The sequence below is a fragment of the Arvicola amphibius genome, chromosome 1 (genome assembly GCF_903992535.2).
Source record: "Arvicola amphibius chromosome 1, mArvAmp1.2, whole genome shotgun sequence".
NCBI lineage: Eukaryota > Metazoa > Chordata > Mammalia > Rodentia > Cricetidae > Arvicola > Arvicola amphibius.
In genome coordinates, this window is record NC_052047.1 from 121,762,646 (window position 1) to 121,785,423 (window position 22,778).

General features: G+C 42.1%; 1 protein-coding gene across 2 annotated transcripts in view; it reads right to left on the bottom strand.

Annotated features, from left to right (window-relative positions):
- The window catches only part of LOC119812017 (RNA exonuclease 5-like), a 43,150-nt gene that overhangs the window by 11,233 nt on the left and 9,139 nt on the right, over positions 1 to 22,778 (bottom strand). Inside the window, exons 4-5 of one of the 2 annotated variants that reach the window (XR_005285038.1) lie at positions 11,059 to 11,190; positions 10,083 to 10,136 (exon numbers count right to left, since the gene is read on the bottom strand). Coding sequence is in view for 1 of the 2 variants with exons in the window: in XM_038326327.1 (XP_038182255.1) it covers positions 11,059 to 11,190 (132 nt within the window). In the remaining variant the exon portion in view is untranslated. Of the gene's footprint in view, positions 1 to 10,082; positions 10,137 to 11,058; positions 11,191 to 22,778 lie in introns of those variants that run through there. The other variant, XM_038326327.1, reaches the window with a different exon arrangement.

Consider the following 22,778-nt stretch of genomic DNA (forward strand, 5'->3'; position numbering starts at 1 on the left):
GTTTAGATCTATACCCCATTTTAAAAAATTGGATTATTTGGTAGTTTGATACCTAGTTTCTTGAGTTCTTTATATATTTTGGAGAGGATGCTTGAACTGGCCTGCCCCTGTAATCAGATTAGTGACTACCCTATCATCATAGAATCTACATTCAGTAACTGATGCAGTGATCCACAGCCAAACACTGGGCTGACCTGGAGTTCAGTGGTAGAGAGGGAGGAGGGAGCATATGAGCAAGGTGAGTAAAGATCATGATGGGGAAAACCACCAAAACAGTTTGTGAAGGCCAAAAAATGCAGGTCCATTTCCATCTTGTCTGTTGGTCAGAGAGTGTGGAGATTGACAAGCATAGCTGCACATCCCAACTCAGGAGGTGATTGCTTGTTTCTTTTGAAATTAAGATAGCTCATTCTAGTAAGTTTGTGCCATCCTGATAGGCGGTCAGAATATGCAAATGTACTTCTGCTCCTTTTTTTTAACTCTGAGGTCACCTAGGGAAAAGCTGTCTTCAGAAAACATGACCTAGAATATCTTTGCTACCTAGACAACAGAATGCTAATAATTTGATGTCTCAGAGTGATAAAGCCATTGTTTAAGTTATCCTTTTGTATCATGTTAATAAACTCTTTTGTTACCTCCCACCACCCCCGTTTACATTGAGTATAAAAGCTGTGAAAAAATAAACACAGGTGAATTTCAGAATTTCAGTCACTGGAATATCCTCCCAATACTTTCTATGTTTTCTGTCTTATTATTTTTATGCATCTTCATATTCTTTACTTATATTTCTAAAATTCCAATGACCCTACCCTGGTAAGAGGTGATTTTGACTAGGCCGGTCCTCAGCAACAGTTGATATGAGCTAGTGGGAGGTCACAGCCTCTGGACTGACAGATGTGGAGCCTGCATGGGTCCAAACTAGGCCCTCTGAATTTGGGTGACAGTTGTGTGGCTTGATCTGTTTGTGGGGCCCCTGGCAGTGGGACCAGGACTTATACATGAACTGGCTTTTTGGAGCCCATTCCCTATGATAGTATACCTTGCTCGGCCTTGATGCAGAGGGGAGGGTATGCCAGACTTTGTTGATTCCCTAAGGAGGCTACTTACCACCTCTAAGGCATAGATGGGGGTAGAGGACTGGGAGAATAGGGAAGGGGGAGGGAAGGGGAACTGGGGTTGGTAGGTAAAATGAAAAAAAATATTTGTAGTGATATTTTATTTGTATTTTAATAAATATAGCTTGCCTGAAGATCAGAGAGTAAAACAGCCCCACCAGTCAGCCTTACAGACCAGGCAGTTGTGACACATCTTTAATCTCAGTAGCCACACTAGTTTGCCACAGAAACCAGGCAGTAGTGGTGCATGTCTTTAATCTCAACCCTAGAGAGGAATATAAGACTAGGTGGTGGGCAGCTCTCACACAGTCTCATTCTGAGATCCCTGGAGGCAGGATCGCCATTTCGGACTGAGGTAGAAGTAAGAGCCACTGGCTGGCTGTTCTGCTTTTCTGACCTTCAGGTTGAACCCCAATATCTGTCTCAGGGTTTTTATTAATCATGCCATAAATATTTTTTAAATAAAAAAAGAACACAAATAGGTGAATTAAAAATGGATTAAAAATACAAAACTAAACAGAGTTCTCAAAACAGGAAAAAAAACTGGGTGAGAAACACTTAAGTGCTCAACATCCTAGTCATCAGGGAAAAGCAAATCAAACTACTTTGAAATTTCATCTTATTCAGTCAGACTGGTCAAGATCACTAAAACAAATGACAAATGGCAAAGATGTGGGGTAAGGGGAAAATTCATCCATTGCTGATGGGAGTACAAACTTGAATAGACACTGTGGAAATCAGAGTAGCAATTCCTCAGGAAGCTGAGAATAGATCTACCTCAAGATCAGCTGCACCATTCTTGGGCATACACCCACACAGGGCATATCCTACCACACAGGGATCTGCTCATCCACGTTCACTGTAGCCCTAGTCATAATAGCCAGAAACTGGAAACAGCCTAAATGTCCATCAGCGATTGACTGCTTAATAATGTGGTACATTTACACACTGGAATATTATTCAACTGTTTAATATATATTATAAAATATGCAGGTAAATAGAGCTATAAAAAAATACATGAATGAGATAACCCAGACGCCAAAAGACAAATTTTGTGTATTTTCTCTTATATGTGAATGTTAGCTTTTAAGCATTCCATAAGTGTGTTACAGTCTGTATAACTACATAGGTTAGGTATGGAGTAAGAGACTAGCTGGAGGGGAGGACTTCCCAAGGAAGGGGAAATAGAATATATAGCGATCGAGAAATAGTGAGGGATTGGCACAGGAGGATTAAACAGGGAGACAGATGGAAGAGAGGGGTAAAGAAGGGAATACGGGGAGAGACAGCTAATACTAAGGGCTATTTGAAGAGTCATATGGAAGCCTATTACCATAAAAGCATCTTAAAATATGTATATGTGAAAGGAATCTAAATGGAATCACCAAATAAATGAGGAGACAATGCGCCAACTAGACATCTTTTGCCATTAAGTATAACCTTTACTGCCAGGAATGAGTTATGTCTAGTTGAGCTATTGGCCAGAGGGGCCCCAAAGGAACCCCCAAATAACTCAGGCTGTTGCCAAGGCTATTGCTCTCCAGAAACTGTCAGTAAGACCTCATTGCTGAAGACAACACTTATATATCTCATTAAACGCAGAGAAGCCCAGCTGATGCCTGACTAGCCTTCACCTCTACTGACTGGTGGCCACGGTACTAGAAGGCACTTGTCATGCTACCAAAGGAGAATGGTAGTTGCCAGTCTAGCTACAAACTCTGTTATCTACAGACATGATACCCTGGTGCAACAGTGGCACGAGCACTCTGGGAATAATCAACCACTCTCTGATCGGATAGGCTACAGGCCTACTGTTCTGCTAAAGGAACACAGGAGAAAAATGGTGCCTGCTATACCCACAGATCACTGCCTAACTTGGCCATCATCAGAGATACTTCCTCTTGCAATAGATGGGAACTAACACAGACACACAACTGGATGACAATGTTCAGAGAGTGAGAGACTGTAACACTCCGTCCTAAATGGGATGTCTTCATCAATCCCTCCCTTCAGGACTCAGGGAGCTATGCAGAAGAAGAAATGGAGAGACTGTAGAGCCAGGAAGGATGGATGACACCACGGAAACAGTGTCTTCCAGACACAACATGACTGACAAACAAGAACTCACAGAAACTGTTACAGCACAGGGCCTACACAGCTCATTCCAGATGGGGTCCCAGAGCTGACAGGGGACGTGGACAAGGGCTCCTATCCCTAAGAAGCTATTCTTAACTGATATCTGCCTGTAAAGGAAAAATTAATTCTCTCCAATGGAATGTCACTGGCTATATTTCCCACACTTAAGGGCAGGCTCCATGCCCACCAGTAACAAAAAAAAAAAACCTCAATGGTATTTTGTATCATAGTGCTTTATTTGGGCATTTTTGTGTATACATTATAGTTTCTGATTTTGTGGGGTTTTTTGTGAATTTTTTCTATATGTGTGTATGTGTATCTGTCTATGTAAATGTCAGTGTTTATTGAGTTTTTTATTTGATTTTATTATTATTATTATTATTATTATTATTATTATTATTATGGCTAGCTCATTTTGCTTGCCTGTTTTCTTATTTATTTTTTTATTTTTATTAGAAATTTCTGCCTCCTCCCTGCCTCCCATTTACCCCCTCCCCCCTCCACTCCCCCTCCCTCTCCTGTCCAGAGAGCAGTAAGGGTTCCCTGCCCTGTGGGAAGTCCAAGTTCCTCCCACCTCCATCCAGTCCAGGAAGGTGAGCATCCAAACAGGCCAGGCCCCCCCAAAGCCTGTATGCCTAGTAGGATCCAAATCCAGTGTCATTGTCCTTGGCTTCTCAGCAGCCCTCATTGTCTGCCATGTTCAGGGAGTCTGGTTTTATCCCATGCTTTTTCAGTTCTAGTCCAGCTGGGCTTGGTAAGCTCCGAATAGATCAGCCCCACCATCTCAGTGGATGGGAGCATTCCTCGCAGTCCTGACTTTCTTTCTCATGTTCTCCCTCATTCTGCTCCTCGTCAGGACCTTGGGAGCTCAGTCCGGTGCTACAATGTGGGGCTCTGTCTCTATCTCCATGCATCGCCAGGTGAAGGTTCTATGGTGATATGCAAGATATTCATCAGTATGGCTATAGGATCTGGCCTATTCCGGCTCCCTCTCCTCAGCTGCCCAAGGAACTAGCTGGGGGCATCTCCCTGGATACCTGGGAACCCCTAAAAGGTCAAGTCTCTTAATAATCCTAAGATGGCTGCTTAATTAGGATATATGCTTCCCTGCTCCCATATAAGCCCTTCCTATATCCCAAGCATCCCATTCCCCCAAGCTCTCCCCATCCTCCCCTTCACGCTTTTCTCTCCCCATCTCCTTTTGCCCCCAACCCACCCCACCCCCAAGTTTCCAATTTTTGCCCGGCAAACTTGTCTACTTCCAATATCCAGGAGGATAACTATGTTTTTCTTTGGTTTCACCTTATTGTCTTCTCAAGAAACACGAATTATAGGCTCGATGTCCTTTATTTATGGCTAAAAACCGATTATGAGTGAGTACATCCCATGTTCATCTTTTTGGGTCTGGGTTACCTCACTCAGAATAGTGTTTTCTATTTACATCCATTTGCATGCAAAATTCAAGATGTCATTGTTTTTTACCACTGAGTAGTACTCTAATATGTATATATTCCACAGTTTCTTCATCCATTCTTCCACTGAAGGGCATCTAGGTTGTTTCCAGGTTCTGGCTATTACAAATAATGCTGCTATGAACATAGTTGAACAAATGCTTTTGTAGTATGATTGGGCATCTCGTGGGTAAATTCCCAAGAGTGGAATTGCTGGATCCTGGGGTAAGTTGATCCCGAATTTCCTGAGAAACCGCCACACTGCTTTCCAAAGTGGTTGCACAAGTGTGCACTCCCACCAGCAATGGATGAGTGTATCCCTTACCCCACAACCTCTCCAGCAAAGGCTATCATTGGTGTTTTTGATTTTAGCCAATCTGACAGGTGTAAGATGGTATCTCAAAGTTGTTTTGATTTGCATTTCCCTGATAGCTAAGGAGGTTGAGCATGACCATAAGTGTCTTTTGGCCATTTGGACTTCTTCAGTTGAGAATTCTCTGTTCAGTTCAGAGCCCCATTTTTTAAATGGGTTAGTTAGCATTTTGAAGTCTAGTCTCTTGAGTTCCTTATATATTTTAGAGATCAGACCTTTGTCAGTTGCAGGGTTGGTGAAGATCTTTTCCCAGTCAGTAGGCTGCCTTTGTGTCTTAGTGACAGTGTCCTTTGCTTTACAAAAGCTGCTCAGCTTCAGGAGGTCCCAGTTATTCAATGTTGCCCTTAATGTCTGTGCTGCTGGGGTTATACGTAGGAAACGGTCTCCTGTGCCCATATGTTGTAGAGTACTTCCCACTTTCTCCTCTATCAGGCTCAGTGTGTTCAGATTAATATTGAGGTCTTTAATCAATTTAGACTTGAGTTTTGTGCATGGTGATAGATATGGATCTACTTTCATTCTTCTACAGATTGACATCCAGTTATGCCAGCACCATTTGTTGAAGATGCCCTCTTTCTTCCATTGTGTACTTATGGCTCCTTTATCAAAAATCAGGTGTTCATAGTTTTGTGGGTTAAGATCCGGGTCTTCTATTCGATTCCATTGGTCAACTTCTCTGTTTTTATGCCAATACCAAGCTGTTTTCAATACTGTAGCTCTGTAATAGAGTTTGAAGTCAGGGATGGTAATGCCTCCAGAAGTTCCTTTAATGTGTAAGACTGTTTTGGCTATCCTGGGTTTCTTGTTTTTCCATATATTCTCAAGGTGAAGAATTTTAATGGGACCTTGATGGGGATTGCATTGAATCTATAGATTGCTTTTGGTAGAATTGCCATTTTTACTATGTTGATCCTCCCAATCCACGAGCAAGGGAGATCCTTCCATTTTCTGTTATCCTCTTCAATTTCTTTCTTCAGACAATTAAAGTTCTTGTGAAATAGATCCTTCACTTCCTTGGTTAGAGTTACCCCAATTTATTTATTGCTATTTGTGGCTATCGTGAAAGGTGATGTTTCTCTGATTTCCCTCTCTGCTTCCTTATCCTTTGTATATAGGAGGGCAACTGATTTTTTGGAGTTGATCTTGTATCCTGCCCTGTTACTGAAGGAGTTTATCAGCTGTAGGAGTTCTTTGGTGGAGTTTTTCAGGTCGCTTATGTACACTATCATATCATCTGCAAATAACGAAAGTTTTACTTCTTCCTTTCCAATTCGAATCCCCTTGATCCCCTTATGTTCTTTTATTGCTATTGCTAGAACTTCAAGCACCATATTGAAGAGATAAGGAAAGAGTGGACAGCCTTGTCATGTTCCTGAATTTAGTGGGATGGCCTTGAGTTTCTCTCCATTTAATTTGATGTTAGCTGTCGGCTTGCTGTAAATAGCCTTTATTATATTTAGGAATGACCCTTGTATCCCTAATCTCTCCAAGACCTTTATCATAAAGGGGTGTTGAATTTTGTCCAATGCTTTTTCAGCATCTAATGAGATGATCATATTTTTTTCCTTTTTATTTATATGATGGATTACATTGATAGATTTTCATATGTTGAACCAGCCCTGCATCTCTGGGATGAAGCCGACTTGATCGTAGTGGATAATTTTTCTAATGTGTTCTCGGATTCGGTTTGCCAGTATTTTATTGAGAATTTTTGCGTCAATGTTCATGAGTGAGATTGGCCTGTAATTCTCTTTCTTGGTTGAGTCTTTGTGTGGTTTAGGTATCAGGGGAACTGAAGCCTCATAAAAGGAATTTGGCAATGACTCTTCTGTGAAATACCTTAAGGAGTATAGGTATTAGGTCTTCTTGGAAGTTCTGGTAGAATTCTGCATTGAAAGCATCTGGTCCTGGGCTTTTTTTGGTAGGGAGGTTTCTGATAACAGTTTCTAATTCTTCGCGACTAACAGGGCTATTTAGAACCTGGTCCTGGTTTAACTTTGGTATATGGTACTTATCTAAAAAAGTGTCCATTTCTTTTACATTTTCCAATTTTGTGGCATACAGGCTTTTGTAGTAAGATCTAATGATTCTCTGAATTTCCTCTGTGTCTGTGGTTATGTCCCCTTTTTCATTTCTGATCTTATTAATTTGTGTGTTCTCTCTCTGCTGTTTGATTAGTTTGGCTAGGGGTTTGTCAATCTTGTTGATTTTCTCCAAGAACCAGCTTTTTGTTTCATTGATTCTTTGGATTGCTTTCTGTGTTTCTATTTTGTTGATTTCTGCCCTCAGTTTGATTATTTCCAGTCTTCTACTCCTCCTAGGTGAGTCTGCTTCTTTTTTTTCTAGAGCTTTCAGGTGTGCTGTTAAGTCTCCAATGAGTGCTTTCTCCGTTTTCTTTAAGTGGGCACTTAGTGCTATGAACTTTCCTCTTAGCACTGCTTTCATTGTGTCCCATACGTTTGAGTATGTTGTGTCTTTGTTTTCATTAAATTCAAGGAAGACTTTAATTTCTTTCTTTATTACTTCCTTGACCCAGGTGTGGTTTAGTAGTTGACTGTTCAGTTTCCATGAGTTTGTAGGCTTTCTGGGGGTAGCATTGTTGTTGAATTCTAATTTTAATCCATGGTGATCCAATAAGACACAGGTGGTTACTAATATTTTTTGTAACTGTGGAAGTTTGCTTTGTTACCGAGTATATGGTCAATTTTCGAAAAGGTTCTGTGAGCCGCGGAGAAGAAGGTATATTCTTTCCTATTTTGGTGGAATGTTCTATAGATGTCTGTTAAGTCCATTTGGTTCATTACCTCCATTAAGATTTTTAATTCTCTGTTAGGTTTCTGTCTGATTGACCTGTCCATTGGTGAGAGAGGAGTGTTGAATGAAGTCTCCTACTATTAATGTGTGTGGTTTGATGGCTGCCTTGAGTTCTAGTAATTTTTCTTTAACATAAGTGGGTGCTTTTATATTAGGGGCATAGATGTTCAGGATTGAGACTTCATTCTGATGGGTTTTTCCTGTTATGAATATAAAGCGTCCCTTTCCATCTCTTCTGATTGATTTTAGTTTGAAGTCAACTTTGTTAGAAATTATTATGGCAGGGCTGGAGAGATGGCTCAGAGGTTAAGAGCACTGACTGCTCTTCCTGAGGTCCTGAATTCAATTCCCAGCAACCACATGGTGGCTCACAACCATCTGTAATGAGATCTAGTGCCCCCTTCTGGCGAGTAGGCATATATGGAGACAGAACACTACATACATAATAAATAAAAATTAAAAAAATGTTTAAAAAAAAGAAATTAGTATGGCCACACCCGCTTGTTTCTTAGGCCCATTTGCTTGATAAACCTTTTCCCAACCCTTTAATCTGAGTAGATGTCTGTCTTTGTGGTTGAGGTGTGTTTCTTGTAAACAGCAGAATGTTGGATCCTGTTTTCGTATCCAATCTCTTGGCCTGTGCCTTTTTATAGGTGAATTGAGTCCATTGATATTAAGTGATATTAATGACCAGTGGTTGTTAACTCTGGTCATTTTTTTTCTGGTAGTAGAGTTTGTGTGTTACCCTTCCTTGAGTTGTGCTGGTGAAGGGTCGCTAGATGTCTGAGTTATTGTAGACATTGTTGGACTCCTTGGTTTGTGATTTTCCTTCTATTACTTTCTGCAAGGCTGCATTTGTGGCTATGTATTGTTTAAATCTGTTTTTGTCCTGGAATATCTTGTTTTCTCCATCGATGGTGAATGCTACCTTTGCTGGGTATAGTAGTCTAGGCTTGCATCCATGTTCCCTTAGTGTCTGTAGCACATCTTTCCAAGACCTACTGGCTTTCATGGTTTCCACTGAGAAGTCAGGTGCAATTCTGATAGGTTTCCCTTTTTATGTTACTTGATCTTTTTCCTTTGCAGCTCTTAATATCTGTTCTTTATTCTGTATGTTTTGTGTTTTGATTATTATATGGTGTGGGGATGCTTTCTTTTGATCCAGTCTATTTGGTGTTCTGTAGGCTTCTTGTACCTTCATAGGAATATCCTTCTTTAGGTTGGGGAAGTTTTCTTCTATAATTTTGTTGAATATATTTTCTGGGCCTTTGAGTTGTAATTCTTCTCCTTCTTCTACCCCAATTATTCTTAGGTTTGGTCTTTTCATGGTGTCCCAGATTTCCTGGATGTTTTGTGTTAAGAATTTGTTGGATTTGTTTTGTTCTTTAATCTGTGAGTTTATTTCCTCTATAGTATCTTCAGAGTCTGAGATTCTTCCATCTCTTGTATTCGGTTGGAAATACTTGTCTCTGTAATTTCTGTTCGTTTATTCAGAATTTCCATTTCCAGTCTTCCGTCGGATTATGTTTTCTTCATTACCTCCATTTCATTGTTCAGGTCTTGTACTGTTTCCCTTACCTGTTTGATTGTTTTTTCTTGTTTTTATTGTTTTTCTTGGGTATCTTTGAGAGATTTATTTATTTCATCTACCTTTTTGTTTGCCATCTCCATTTTTTTATGGCAGTTTTTTACCTCCCGTTTAAGGTCCTCTATTATTTTCATAAAGTACTGTTTAAAGGTCGATTTCTTCTATTTCTTCTGGAGTAGGGTATTCAATTCTTGTTGTTTTGGGATGCCTGGATTCTGGTGATGTCATGTTGCCTTTCATGTTGTTGGAAGAGGTCTTGCATTGGCGCCTGCCCATCTCTTCCTTCAATGGAGCCAGGAGGGACTTGGTGTCTTAGACCAATCTTTGCTGTGACTGAATATGGTTGGATCTCCTCAGTGCCGGAGCAGGAGCTATTCCTTGCAGCACAATCTGAAGGAGCCAGCTGGAATCCTCAGACCTGCCTGGAGGGCAGCCTCTCACCCCTTTGGGTGGATGGTCTTAGTACAGGAGCAGGACACTTGAATACACTAGGGAAGGCTTGGGAGAGGCAGGGATGTGGGTACCAAAGACACCCCTGCACCAGGAGCTGGGGGAGGGGGGATATGCTCTCTTCCAGGGCAGGTTGCCCCAGGGTCACACACACTCACCCGTCCAGATGGAACTCCACCACACCGGATCAGGGATTGCCTGTTTGTTTTCTAAAGAGAGAAAAAAGGGCATGGAGTTGTGTGTGTGTGTGTGTGTGTGTGTGTGTGTGTGTGAAGGTGGAGAAGATCTGGGAGGAGTTGGGGGAGGGGAAACCATGACCAGAATATATTTTGTAGAAAAAAATTTTCAATACAATAATAGAAAAATGAAATAGAAACAATGAGGAAGGCTTACTGTAACGGTCTACTATGTACAAGTGTATGCTGTGCCTGTGTATATTCACGTTTCCATGTTTGTGGGCACATGTGTCTAGAGTCCAGAGTCTGACATTTGTTCTTCTCTTTGATTGTCTATTTTATAAACTGAACCTGGGTTTCTTATTTGAACCATGCTTGACAATTTGGCTCTGATTAGCCAGCTTGCTGCAGGCATCCCTTGTATCCACCTGCAGGGTACTGAATTATAAGCAAGGGCCATGACCAGTATAAGTTTAGGGATCTAGATCTGAATTATGGACCTTATGTATCAACTGAGACATCTCTGCATCTTGGAAAAGTCTAAAAATGTTAAATACTGATTCTTACTAGTATACTAACAGAATTTTAAAAAAAAGAAACTTTTTTTTTCGAGACAGCATTTCTCTGTAGTGTTGGAGCCTGTCCTAGAACTAGCACTTGTAAACCAGGCTGGCCTCGAACTCACAGAGATTCACCTACCTCTGCCTCCTGAGTGCTGGAATGAAAGGCCTGCGCCACAACGACCTGGCTAGGAGCATTCTTATTAAACATTTTACTGATATTTGTAACCTTTGTGTACAAACTAAAATCATCACTTTTCCACATTTCACACTAAAAATATTTCTACATTACAAGATGTAATAAATAAGCTATCCCAAACGCATCTAGAAAAAATAATGTTTAAGAAACTATCTGAATGAAATTAGTGATATTAGATTAAGGAAGTTAAGCAAACCTTGTAGTGGAAAGTGAAATATTTCCATTTCCCTTTTTGTCAGAAGGCATCTAGTGAAGCCATACTTCTGAATGATGGGGTCATTCTGCAGGTTGATGCTGGACTTTAAAATGGCAGAAGTTAAAGGTCCTCCTGAAACAACAAAGGTAGTGCGTGGTGGATCAGAATATGTAATATCTCAAGGAGGACCAGCAGGGTGGCTCAGTGGATAAGGTGCTTGCTGCACAAGCCTGGTGATGTGCATTCTACCTAAGAACCCACTATGGAAGGAGGTAACTGATTCCTGGATGTGATCTTTTGACTTCTGTGCATGCTTTGGCACAAATGTGCCTGCAAACATACATACAAACATACACACACAAACATACACACACACACACACACACACACACACACACACACACACACATACACACACACACACACCTCAATAATAACAAAAACCTTAGAGGGCATGCTTCTTCTTTTTTGATGGGGGGAGGGGTGAAACAGGATTTCTCTGTGTAGCCTTCGTTATTATAGAACTAACTCTGTAGAGAAGGGTGGCCTCAAATGCACAGAAATCTGCCTGCCTTTGCCTCCCAAGTGCTGAGATTAAAGATGTGTGCCAATACCAGTTTCTTATACAGGTTAAGCACGGGGAAGGCAAAAAGATATTATGACTCAGCTTCAACCTAAAAAGGGGAGTGTGTGTGTTATTTCATATAGAAGCCGGGCATGGTAAGGCATATCTGTGATTCCAGCATTTGGGAGGGAGGCAACAGGATCTCAAGTTCAACAAACTTGGATTACATAGTAAGGCCCTTTCTCAAAAACTAAAACAAGAACAGAGACAATTAATTCCAAATGTGTTACAACAATAAGGCTTTTTACAAAAGGTAGAGGAAGTCTGGACTTCAGGACTAAAGTGGTCAAAGATACTTTAAGATAGGAAACTAGCTGCCCAATCTTGAGAAAGCAGAATTGAAATGGCTGGTATGTTAGACCCTTGTTACAGTGCCTACTCATTTCAAACAGCCCATTTTATCTTCACCTACCTACACCTTTGGCTTTCTACTCCATCAACACCAGCTGATCATGTTAATCAGAATTTTAACTAAAAGATAAAGAAAACCAACTACTTTGAAAACTTCCTCTGTTTGATGTTATGAAAAGGGTCAGACAGTTCTTCACTGGAGGTACTTAGCTTCCAGATGGCTTTCTAGTCAACAGGAATCCTCCAAATACTATCCTTTTTGATTAAGTTAGACATAACCTCTTTGCTGCCCCCAAAGCCAATTTATCACAGTAGAAGAGCACACACCAAGTTAGACAGGAATGGGAAAAATTTGGCTTGCCAATGACAGGTTAGTAAGAATGAAAAAGTGATAGAGGAGGGTCATCTGTCTATGTGTTACTTTCATTGGTTAATTAATAAAGAAACTGCTTGGCCTGATAGGTCAGAAGATAGGTGGGTGGAGTAGACAGAACAGAATGCTGGGAGGAAGAAGGCAAAGAGGCAGATGCCATAGCTCTCCTCTCCTAGACGGACGCAGGTTAAGATCTTTCGCAATAAGCCACCACCTCGTGGTGCTACACACATTAATAGAAATGGATTAATTAAGATGTGAGAGTTAGCCAGTAAGAGGCTAGATCTAATGGGCCAAGCAGTGTTTAAATAAATACAATTTGTGTGTTATTTCAGGTGTAAAGCTAGCCTTGTGAAATCCGGGTGGCGGGAGGCAGCCAACCCATCCTTCTACAAAAAAGATCTACGAGACAAGTTGAGAGTAGAGATAAAGTAAATAATAGACCATTTGAGTGCCAGGGTCAAGAGTTTTAACTTTGGTTCATCATGCAATACATAATAGAGAACAATAAAAACTCCTGATAAGGGAAGCAACAAAATATAAAGAGTATCTTAAGAAATATTAATCTCAAATACTTGTGAAAAATAGAACAGAACAAAAGTAGAAAGGCTCTACAGTAAAACTGGCAAAAGATATTTTAACTAAAGTCTACATAGTAAGAGAGCCAAAGGGGTAGGAAGGTACACTAAAGAAATGTTAAACATAAAATAATTCAATTAAGAAAATATTTGAAGCCGGGCGATGGTGGCGCACGCCTTTAATCCCAGCACTCGGGAGGCAGAGGCAGGCGGATCTCTGTGAGTTCGAGACCAGCCTGGTCTACAAGAGCTAGTTCCAGGACAGGCTCCCAAGCCATAGAGAAACCCTGTCTTGAAAAACCAAAAAAAAAAAAAAAAAAAAAAAGAAAGAAAATATTTGAGTGTTTATTGGCATTACTCTAGCCAATGTACATTATAAAATTTGCTATGGAATTTAAGGTCAAGTTGGGAAGATGGACAATGAATAATGAAATAAATATTTATAAACAAATATAAATGAATAAATAGTTAATATATCAAGTAGGGATAAGAACTACAGATAGGGAATTGAGTGCACCCAGGCCGGTGGGAGGTCCCCTCCTTCATTTGACTGCCCAGGGCAAGGTAGGCCTTTGTCTGAGAGCTGCTTGGCCTGCAAGGGGACCTGACAGTCTGCAGGAGGATCCATCATTCTTTGGGGTAAGTGAGGAGTGAGTGCCCGAACCTTGGCAGCTGCCCGGAGAGGGACCTCCGACTCTCCACAACTCCCCCTGCCACCAGCACACTTCCTGCTCTTCCTGCAGGGGTTATTCTCCCCGGATACCGCCTCTCTCTCCCTGTCCCTTCCCAGCTTGCACCCAGAATCCTCCCCTCCTCCCCCTTCCTCATCCTCCCGTCTTTGGCGCCACAAAATCCCACAGCTCAGCCTGTTTGGGCTCTGGGGACCTGGAATTGAGTGCACCCAGGCCTGTGGGAGGTCCCCTCCTTCATTTGACTGCCCGGGGCAAGGTAGGCCTTTGTCTGAGAGCTGCTTGGCCTGCAAGGGGACCTGACAGTCTGCAGGAGGATCCATCATTCTTTGGGGTGAGTGAGGAGTGAGTGCCCGAACCGCGGCAGCTGCCCGGAGAGGGACCACCGACTCTCCACAACTCCCCCTGCCACCAGCACACTTCCTGCTCTTCCTTCAGGGGTTATTCTCCCCGGATACTGCCTCTCTCTTCCTGTCCCTTCCCAGCTTGCACCCAGAATCCTCCCCCCCCCTCCCCCTGCCTCATCCTCCCGTCTTTGGGGCCACAAAATCCCACAGCTCAGCCTGTTTGGGCTCTGGGGACCTGGAATTGAGTGCACCCAGGCCGGTGGGAGGTCCCCTCCTTCATTTGACTGCCCGGAGCAAGGTAGGCCTTTGTCTGAGAGCTGCTCGGCCTGCAAGGGGACCTGACAGTCTGCAGGAGGATCCATCATTCTTTGGGGTGAGTGAGGAGTGAGTGCCCGAACCGCGGCAGCTGCCCGGAGAGGGACCACCGACTCTCCACAACTCCCCCTGCCACCAGCACACTTCCTGCTCTTCCTGCAGGGGTTATTCTTCCTGGATACTGCCTCTCTCTCCCTGTCCCTTCCCAGCTTGCACCCAGAATCCTCCCCCCCTCCCCCTGCCTCATCCTCCCGTCTTTGGGGCCACAAAATCCCACAGCTCAGCCTGTTTGGGCTCTAGGGACCTGGAATTGAGTGCACCCAGGCCGGTGGGAGGTCCCCTCCTTCATTTGACTGCCCGGGGCAAGGTAGGCCTTTGTCTGAGAGCTGCTTGGCCTGCAAGGGGACCTGACAGTCTGCCAGAGGATCCATCATACTTTGGGGTGTCCTGCTCCAGTTCTAAGGCCATCCATACAAAGGGGTCAGACTCTGGCCTACAGGCAGGTCTGAGGATTCCTGTGGAGGGGTGCGGGCTCCTTCAGATTGTGCTGCCAGGTTCGCTGTGTGGTATTCCATCCCGCCCTGCCCCCACCTTGGCCCTTTTGTCTGGGCTGCGAACCTGGGCTGCCTGGAATCCCTGATCCTGTGCCCTGACATTCCATCTGAACTGGTGAGTGAATGCGGACCCTGGGGCAACCTGCCCTGGAAGAGAGCACAGACCCCCTACCCCCACTTCCCTCTGCAGGCTTGTGTCGGTTTCTCCCTTCCCTGTGTGTCTCCCAAGCTTTCCCTAGTGTTCTCAGGTGTCCTGCTCCTGTTCTAAGGCCATCCACCCAGAGGAGTCGGACCCTGGCCTCCAGGCAGGCCTGAGGATTCCTGCAAGGGAGTGTGGGCTTCTTCAGATTGTGACGCAAAGAATAGGTCCTCCTCTGGCACTGGGGAGATCCAACCAGTTTCAGTCACAGCAATTATTGGTCTAGGACACCAAACACCTCCGCGCTCCTTTTGAAGGAAGAGATGGGCAGGCGCCAATGCAGGAGCTCCTCCAACAACATGAAAGGCAACATGACATCACCACAATCCAGACATCCCGAAACAACAAGAATTGAACACCCTACCCCAGAAGATATAGAAGAAACCGACATTAAACAGTACTTTATGAAAATAATAGAGGACCTTAAACAGGAGGTAAAAAACTGCCATAAAGAAATGGAGATGACAAACAAAAAGGTAGACGAAATAAATAAATCTCTCAAAGATACCCAAGAAAAACAAGAAAAACAAGAAAAAGCAATCAAACAGGTAAGGGAAACAGTACAAGACCTGATAAATGAAATGGAGGTATTGAAGAAAACACAATCTGAGGGACGAATGGAAATGGAAACTCTGAGTAAACGAACAGAAACTTCAGAGACAAGTATTTCCAACCGAATACAAGAGATGGAAGAAAGAATCTCGGACTCTGAAGATACTATAGAGGAAATAAACTCACAGATTAAAGAACTAAACAAATCTAACAAATTCTTAACACAAAACATTCAGGAAATCTGGGACACCATGAAAAGACCAAACCTAAGAATAATTGGGGTAGAAGAAGGAGAAGAATTACAACTCAAAGGCCCAGAAAACATATTCAACAAAATTATAGAAGAAAACTTCCCCAACCTAAAGAAGGATGTTCCTATGAAGGTACAAGAAGCCTACAGAACACCAAATAGACTGGATCAAAAGAAAGCATCCCCACGCCATATAATAATCAAAACACAAAACATACAGAATAAAGAACAGATATTAAGAGCTGCAAAGGAAAAAGGTCAAGTAACATATAAAGGGAAACCTATCAGAATTACACCTGATTTCTCAATGGAAACCATGAAAGCCAGAAGAGCTTGGATAGATGTGCTACAGACACTTAGGGAACATGGATGCAAGCCTAGACTATTATACCCAGCAAAGCTTGCATTCACCATTGATGGAGAAAACAAGATATTCCAGGACAAAAACAGATTTAAACAATACGCAGCCATAAATGCAGCCTTGCAGAAAGTAATAGAAGGAAAATCACAAACCAAGGAGTCCAACAACGCCGACAATAACTCAGGCATCTAGCGACCCTTCACCAGCACAACTAGAAGAAGGGAAACACACAAACTCTACTACTAAAAATGACTGAAGTTAACAACCACTGGTCATTAATATCACTTAATATCAATGGACTCAATTCACCTATAAAAAGGCACAGGCTAAGAGACTGGATACGAAAACAGAATCCAACATTTTGCTGTTTACAAGAAACACACCTCAACCACAAAGACAGACATCTACTCAGAGTAAAGGGTTGGGAAAAGGTTTATCAAGCAAATGGCCCTAAGAAACAAGCGGGTGTGGCCATACTAATTTCCAACAAAGTTGACTTCAAACTAAAATCAATCAGAAGAGATGGAAAGGGACACTTTATACTCATAACAGGAAAAACCCATCAGAATGAAGTCTCAATCCTGAATATCTATGCCCCTAATATAAAAGCTCCCACTTATGTAAAAGAAACACTTCTAGAACTCAAGGCAGCCATCAAACCACACACACTAATAGTTGGAGACTTCAACACTCCTCTCTCACCAATGGACAGGTCAATCAGACAGAAACCTAACAGAGAATTGAAAGACTTAATGGAGGTAATGAACCAAATGGACTTAACAGACATCTATAGAACATTCCACCCAAATAGTAAAGAATATACCTTCTTCTCTGCGGCTCATGGAGCCTTTTCGAAAATTGACCATATACTTGGTAACAAAGCAAACTTCCACAGTTACAAAAAAATATTAGTAACCACCTGTGTCTTATCGGATCACCATGGATTAAAATTAGAATTCAACAACAATGCTACCCCCAGAAAACCCACAAACTCATGGAAACTGAACAGTCAACTACTGACCCACACCTGGGTCAAGGAAGAAATAAAGAAAGAAATTAAAGTCTTCCTTGAATTTAATGAAAACAAAGACACAACATACTCAAACCTATGGGACACAATGAAAGCAGTGCTAAGAGGAAAGTTCATAGCACTAGGTGCCCACTTAAAGAAAACGGAGAAAGCGCTCATTGGTGACTTAACAGCACACCTGAAAGCTCTGGAAAAAAAAGAAGCAGACTCACCTAGGAGAAGTAGAAGACTGGAAATAATCAAATTGAGGGCAGAAATCAACAAAATAGAAACACAGAAAACAATCCAAAGAATCAATGAAACAAGAAGCTGGTTCTTGGAGAAAATCAACAAGATTGACAAACCCTTAGCCAAACTAATCAAACGGCAGAGGGAGAACACGCAAATTAACAAGATCAGAAATGAAAAGGGGGACATAACCACAGACACAGAGGAAATTCAGAAAATCATTAGATGTTACTACAAAAGCCTGTATGCCACAAAATTGGAAAATGTAAAAGAAATGGACAGTTTTTTAGATAAATACCATATACCAAAGTTAAACCAGGACCAGGTAAATGCTCTAAATCGTCCTGTTAGTTGCAAAGAATTAGAAACTGTTATCAGAAACCTCCCTACCAAAAAGAGCCCAGGACCAGATGGTTTCAATGCGGAATTCTACCAGAACTTCCAAGAAGACCTAATACCTATACTCCTTAAGGTATTTCATAATATAGAAACAGAAGAGTCACTGCCAAAATCCTTCTATGAAGCTACAGTTACCCTGATACCTAAACCACACAAAGACTCAACCAAGAAAGAGAATTACAGGCCAATCTCACTCATGAACACTGACGCAAAAATCCTCAATAAAATACTGGCAAACCGAATCCAAGAACACATTAGAAAAATTATCCATTACGATCAAGTAGGCTTCATCCCAGAGATGCAGGGCTGGTTCAACATACGAAAATCTATTAATGTAATCCATCATATAAACAAACTGAAGGAAAAAAACCATATGGTCATCTCATTAGATGCTGAAAAAGCATTTGACAAAATTCAGCACCCTTTTATGATAAAGGTCTTGGAGAGATTAGGGATACAAGGGTCATTCCTAAATATAATAAAAGCTATTTACAGCAAGCCGACAGCTAACATCAAATTAAACGGAGAGAAACTCAAGGCTATCCCACTAAATTCAGGAACACGACAAGGCTGTCCACTCTCTCCTTATCTCTTCAATATAGTGCTTGAAGTTCTAGCAATAGCAATAAGACAACATAAGGGGAATCAAGGGGATTCAATTTGGAAAGGAAGAAGTTAAACTTTCATTATTTGCAGATGATATGATAGTATACATAAGCGACCCCAAAAACTCCACCAAAGAACTCCTACAGCTGATAAACTCCTTCAGTAACGTGGCAGGATACAAGATCAACTCCAAAAAATCAGTCGCCCTCCTATACACAAAGGATAAGGAAGCAGAGAGGGAAATCAGAGAAGTATCACCTTTCACAATAGCCACAAATAGCATAAGATATCTGGGAGTATCGCTAACCAAGGAAGTGAAGGATTTATTTGACAAGAACTTTAAGTCTTTGAAGAAAGAAATTGAAGAGGATACCAGAAAATGGAAGGATCTCCCCTGCTCGTGGATTGGGAGGATCAACATAGTAAAAATGGCAATTCTACCAAAAGCAATATATAGATTCAATGTAATCCCTATCAAGGTCCCATTAAAATTCTTCACAGAGATTGAGAGGACAATAATCAACTTTATATGGAAAAACAAGAAACCCAGGATAGCCAAAAAAATCTTATACAATAAAGGTACTTCTGGAGGCATTACCATCCCTGACTTCAAACTCTATTACAAAGCTACAGTATTGAAAACGGCTTGGTATTGGCATAAAAACAGAGAAGTTGACCAATGGAATCGTATAGAAGACCCGGATCTTAAACCACAAACCTATGAACACCTGATTTTTGATAAAGGAGCCAAAAGTACACAATGGAAGAAAGAGGGCATCTTCAACAAATGGTGCTGGCATAACTGGATGTCAACCTGTAGAAGAATGAAAGTAGATCCATATCTATCACCATGCACAAAACTCAAGTCCAAATGGATTAAAGACCTCAATATTAATTCGAACACATTGAGCTTGATAGAGGAGAAAGTGGGAAGTACTCTACAACATATGGGCACAGGGAACCGTTTCCTATGCATAACCCCAGCTGCACAGACTTTAAGGGCAACATTGAATAAATGGGACCTCCTGAAGTTGAGCAGCTTCTGTAAAGCAAAGGACACTGTCACTAAGACACAAAGGCAGCCTACTGACTGGGAAAAGATCTTCACCAACCCTGCAACTGACAAAGGTCTGATCTCTAAAATATATAAGGAACTCAAGAGACTAGACGGTAAAATGCCAATTAACCCAATTAAAAAATGGGGCGCTGAACTGAACAGAGAATTCTCAACAGAAGAAGTTCAAATGGCCAAAAGACACTTATGGTCATGCTCAATCTCCCTAGCTATCAGGGAAATGCAAATCAAAACAACTTTGAGATATCATCTTACACCTGTCAGATTGGCTAAAATCCAAAACACCAATAATAACCTTTGCTGGAGAGGTTGTGGGGGAAGGGGCACACTCATCCATTGCTGGTGGGAATGCAAACTTGTGCAACCACTTTGGAAAGCAGTGTGGCGGTTTCTCAGGAAATTCGGGATCAACCTACCCCAGGACCCAGCAATTCCACTATTGGGAATCTACCCAAGAGATGCCCAATCATACAACAAAAGCATATGCTCATCTATGTTCATAGCAGCATTATTTGTAATAGCCAGATCCTGGAGACAGCCTAGATGCCCTTCAGTGGAAGAATGGATGAAGAAACTGTGGAATATATACATGCTAGAATACTACTCAGCGGTAAAAAACAATGACATCTTGAATTTTGCAGGCAAATGGATGTAAATAGAAAACACTATTCTGAGTGAGGTAACCCAGACCCATAAAGATGAACATGGGATGTACTCACTCATATTCGGTTTCTAGCCATAATTAAAGGACATCGAGCCTATAAGTTTGGGATCCTTGAGAAGATAATAAGAAGGTGAACTCCCAAAAAAGATATAGTAATCCTCCTGGATATTGGAAGTAGACACGATCGCCAGGCAAAATTGGGAACTTGAGGGTTGGGCAAGACTGGGCCAAGGGAAGATGGGGAGAGAAAAGTGTGAAGGGGAGAGCGGGGGGGGGAGCTCGGAGGAATGGGGTGCTTGGGATATAGGAAGGGTGGATATGAGAGCAGGGAAGCATATATCTTAATTTAAGGAGCTACCTGAGGGTTGTCAAGAGACTTGACCCTAGAGGGGTTCCCAGGTTTCCAGGGAGACGCCCCCAGTTAGTTCCTTGGGCAGCTGAGGAGAGGGAGCCTGAAAAGGCCAGTTCCTATAGCCATACTGATGAATTTCTTGCATATCACCATAGAACCTCCACCTGAGTATAGATGAAGAAAATGACAGAGCCCCACCTTGGAGCACCGGACTGAGCTCCCAAGGTCCTGATGAGGAGCAGAAGGAGAGAGAACATGAGAAAGAAAGTCAGGACCGTGAGGGAACCTCCAGCTGGCGACAGATGGGGAAGGTGACTGAGCCCCACATTGGAGCACTGGACTGAGCTCCCAAGGTCCCGATGAGGAGCAGAAGGAGCGAGAACATGAGGGAGAAAGTCAGGAACGAGAGGGGTGCGTTCACTCATGGAAACGGTGGGACAGAACTAATGGGAGATCACCAACTCCAGTTGGAATGGGACTGATGGATCATGCGACCAAACCCGTCTCTCTGAGTGTGGCCCACAGCGGGGGCTGACTGAGAAGCAAAGGACAATGGCTCTGGGCTCTGATTGTTCTTCATGGACGGGCTCTGTGGGAGCCTTCTCAGCTTGGTCGATCACCTTCCTGGACCTGGGGGGAGTTGGGAGGACCTTGGTCTTAGCATAGAGTGGGGAACCCTGATGGCTCCTTGGCATTGAGAGGGAGGGAGGGGAGGTATGGGTGGAGGGGAGGGGAGGGAAGGGGGAGAAGGAGGGGAAGGAAGGGGGAGAAGGAGGGGACGGACGGGGGAGGAGGAGGGAAGGAGATGGAAATTTTTAAATATAAAAAAAATAAACCATGAGGAAAAAAAAAAGAACTACAGATAAAAGGAGAGGAAGGAGAGGGTTTACTGGACAAGGAAAATGTCCGATGTCATGTTTCTATGTCAGGTTTGGTCTGTGTGGTAAAGTGGTATCTGAGTAGAGATTTATGACAGTAAAGGCAATGATCCATGCAAATTAGAGACAGGAAACCAAAATAAAATAACTCTAAAATTCAAGTCTGGTGACTAAAGAGAAAAAAATGTACTAACATGGAAACTAAAGATAGAAGCCTATTATTTATGGATGAGATAAGATGTTTTTAGCTATGACAGAACAGACAAGAAAGTTGAATATCCAAGAAACAATGTCCAGGAGGCAACTGCTGCAATGAAAGACTGTAATCTGGGACATCAAATCTAGAGATGAAGACACAGAAGTCATCTAAAGAAAACAGACAGGTAAACTTGAAAAATAAATGAAGACTCCAAAGAAAGGAAGGTAAGAGAGCCATAGAGTGTGCTTTGGGAACTTGGACGATGAAAAAAAAATGAAATAAGCTCTTAAGAGAACAGAACAATAATCATAACCTCTCTAGTGCCTTAAGAACTACAGAATAAAATCATTACTCAAACTCAGTCTGCAACACACAGTCACAAGCGGCAGCCCCAGCTCCTTCTTTCACCACCACCTCCTCTCCCCCCAGCACCCACAATTATCTGTGTCTTTTAGCTTTGTCAACTAAAGACCTTTGTTTAAGCCTCAAATCTTAAAATGATACTATATGATTTATTCAGAGATACTTGCATGCTAAATCAATACAACTGCATATATGATACAGGCAGCTAATGAAAGAAGAACAATGGAAATGCAGCAAAATCAGAGGATACCACCAAGATGCAGGAAACCAGGAAACACAGCTCAAAAGGAGGTAGGAGGGAACAGCCTGATTAGTCCTAGCTGTGGATGCCTCCTCAGTGTAATTATACAGTTACTTAACTATTATGTCTGAACACAAAGAAGTACCATTGGACAATATTTACCTTTACTTTGTCTGAATTTTAATAATTCCTATTCTACAACCCATATTCTTTCTAAAAAAACAAAGTTAATTGTAACTTAGTCACAGGACGTTCCCAGGTCTGAACAGCACTGCTGTCATGGGTATGTATCTTAAAGCTCTAACGACTGTACCTGTAGGTCACAACTAACAGTAGGACCAACTAAATTCCCATCTGTTCTTCAGTGTGAATAATATTCATCTCCCCTTCATTAGTCAATGGTAACTTCTTCCTTCCCACCTATATCCTAGTAGAAGCAAAGACCTAGTGACTGCCGAGAGCAAATGTTCACAGTAATTAGGAGCTTCAAT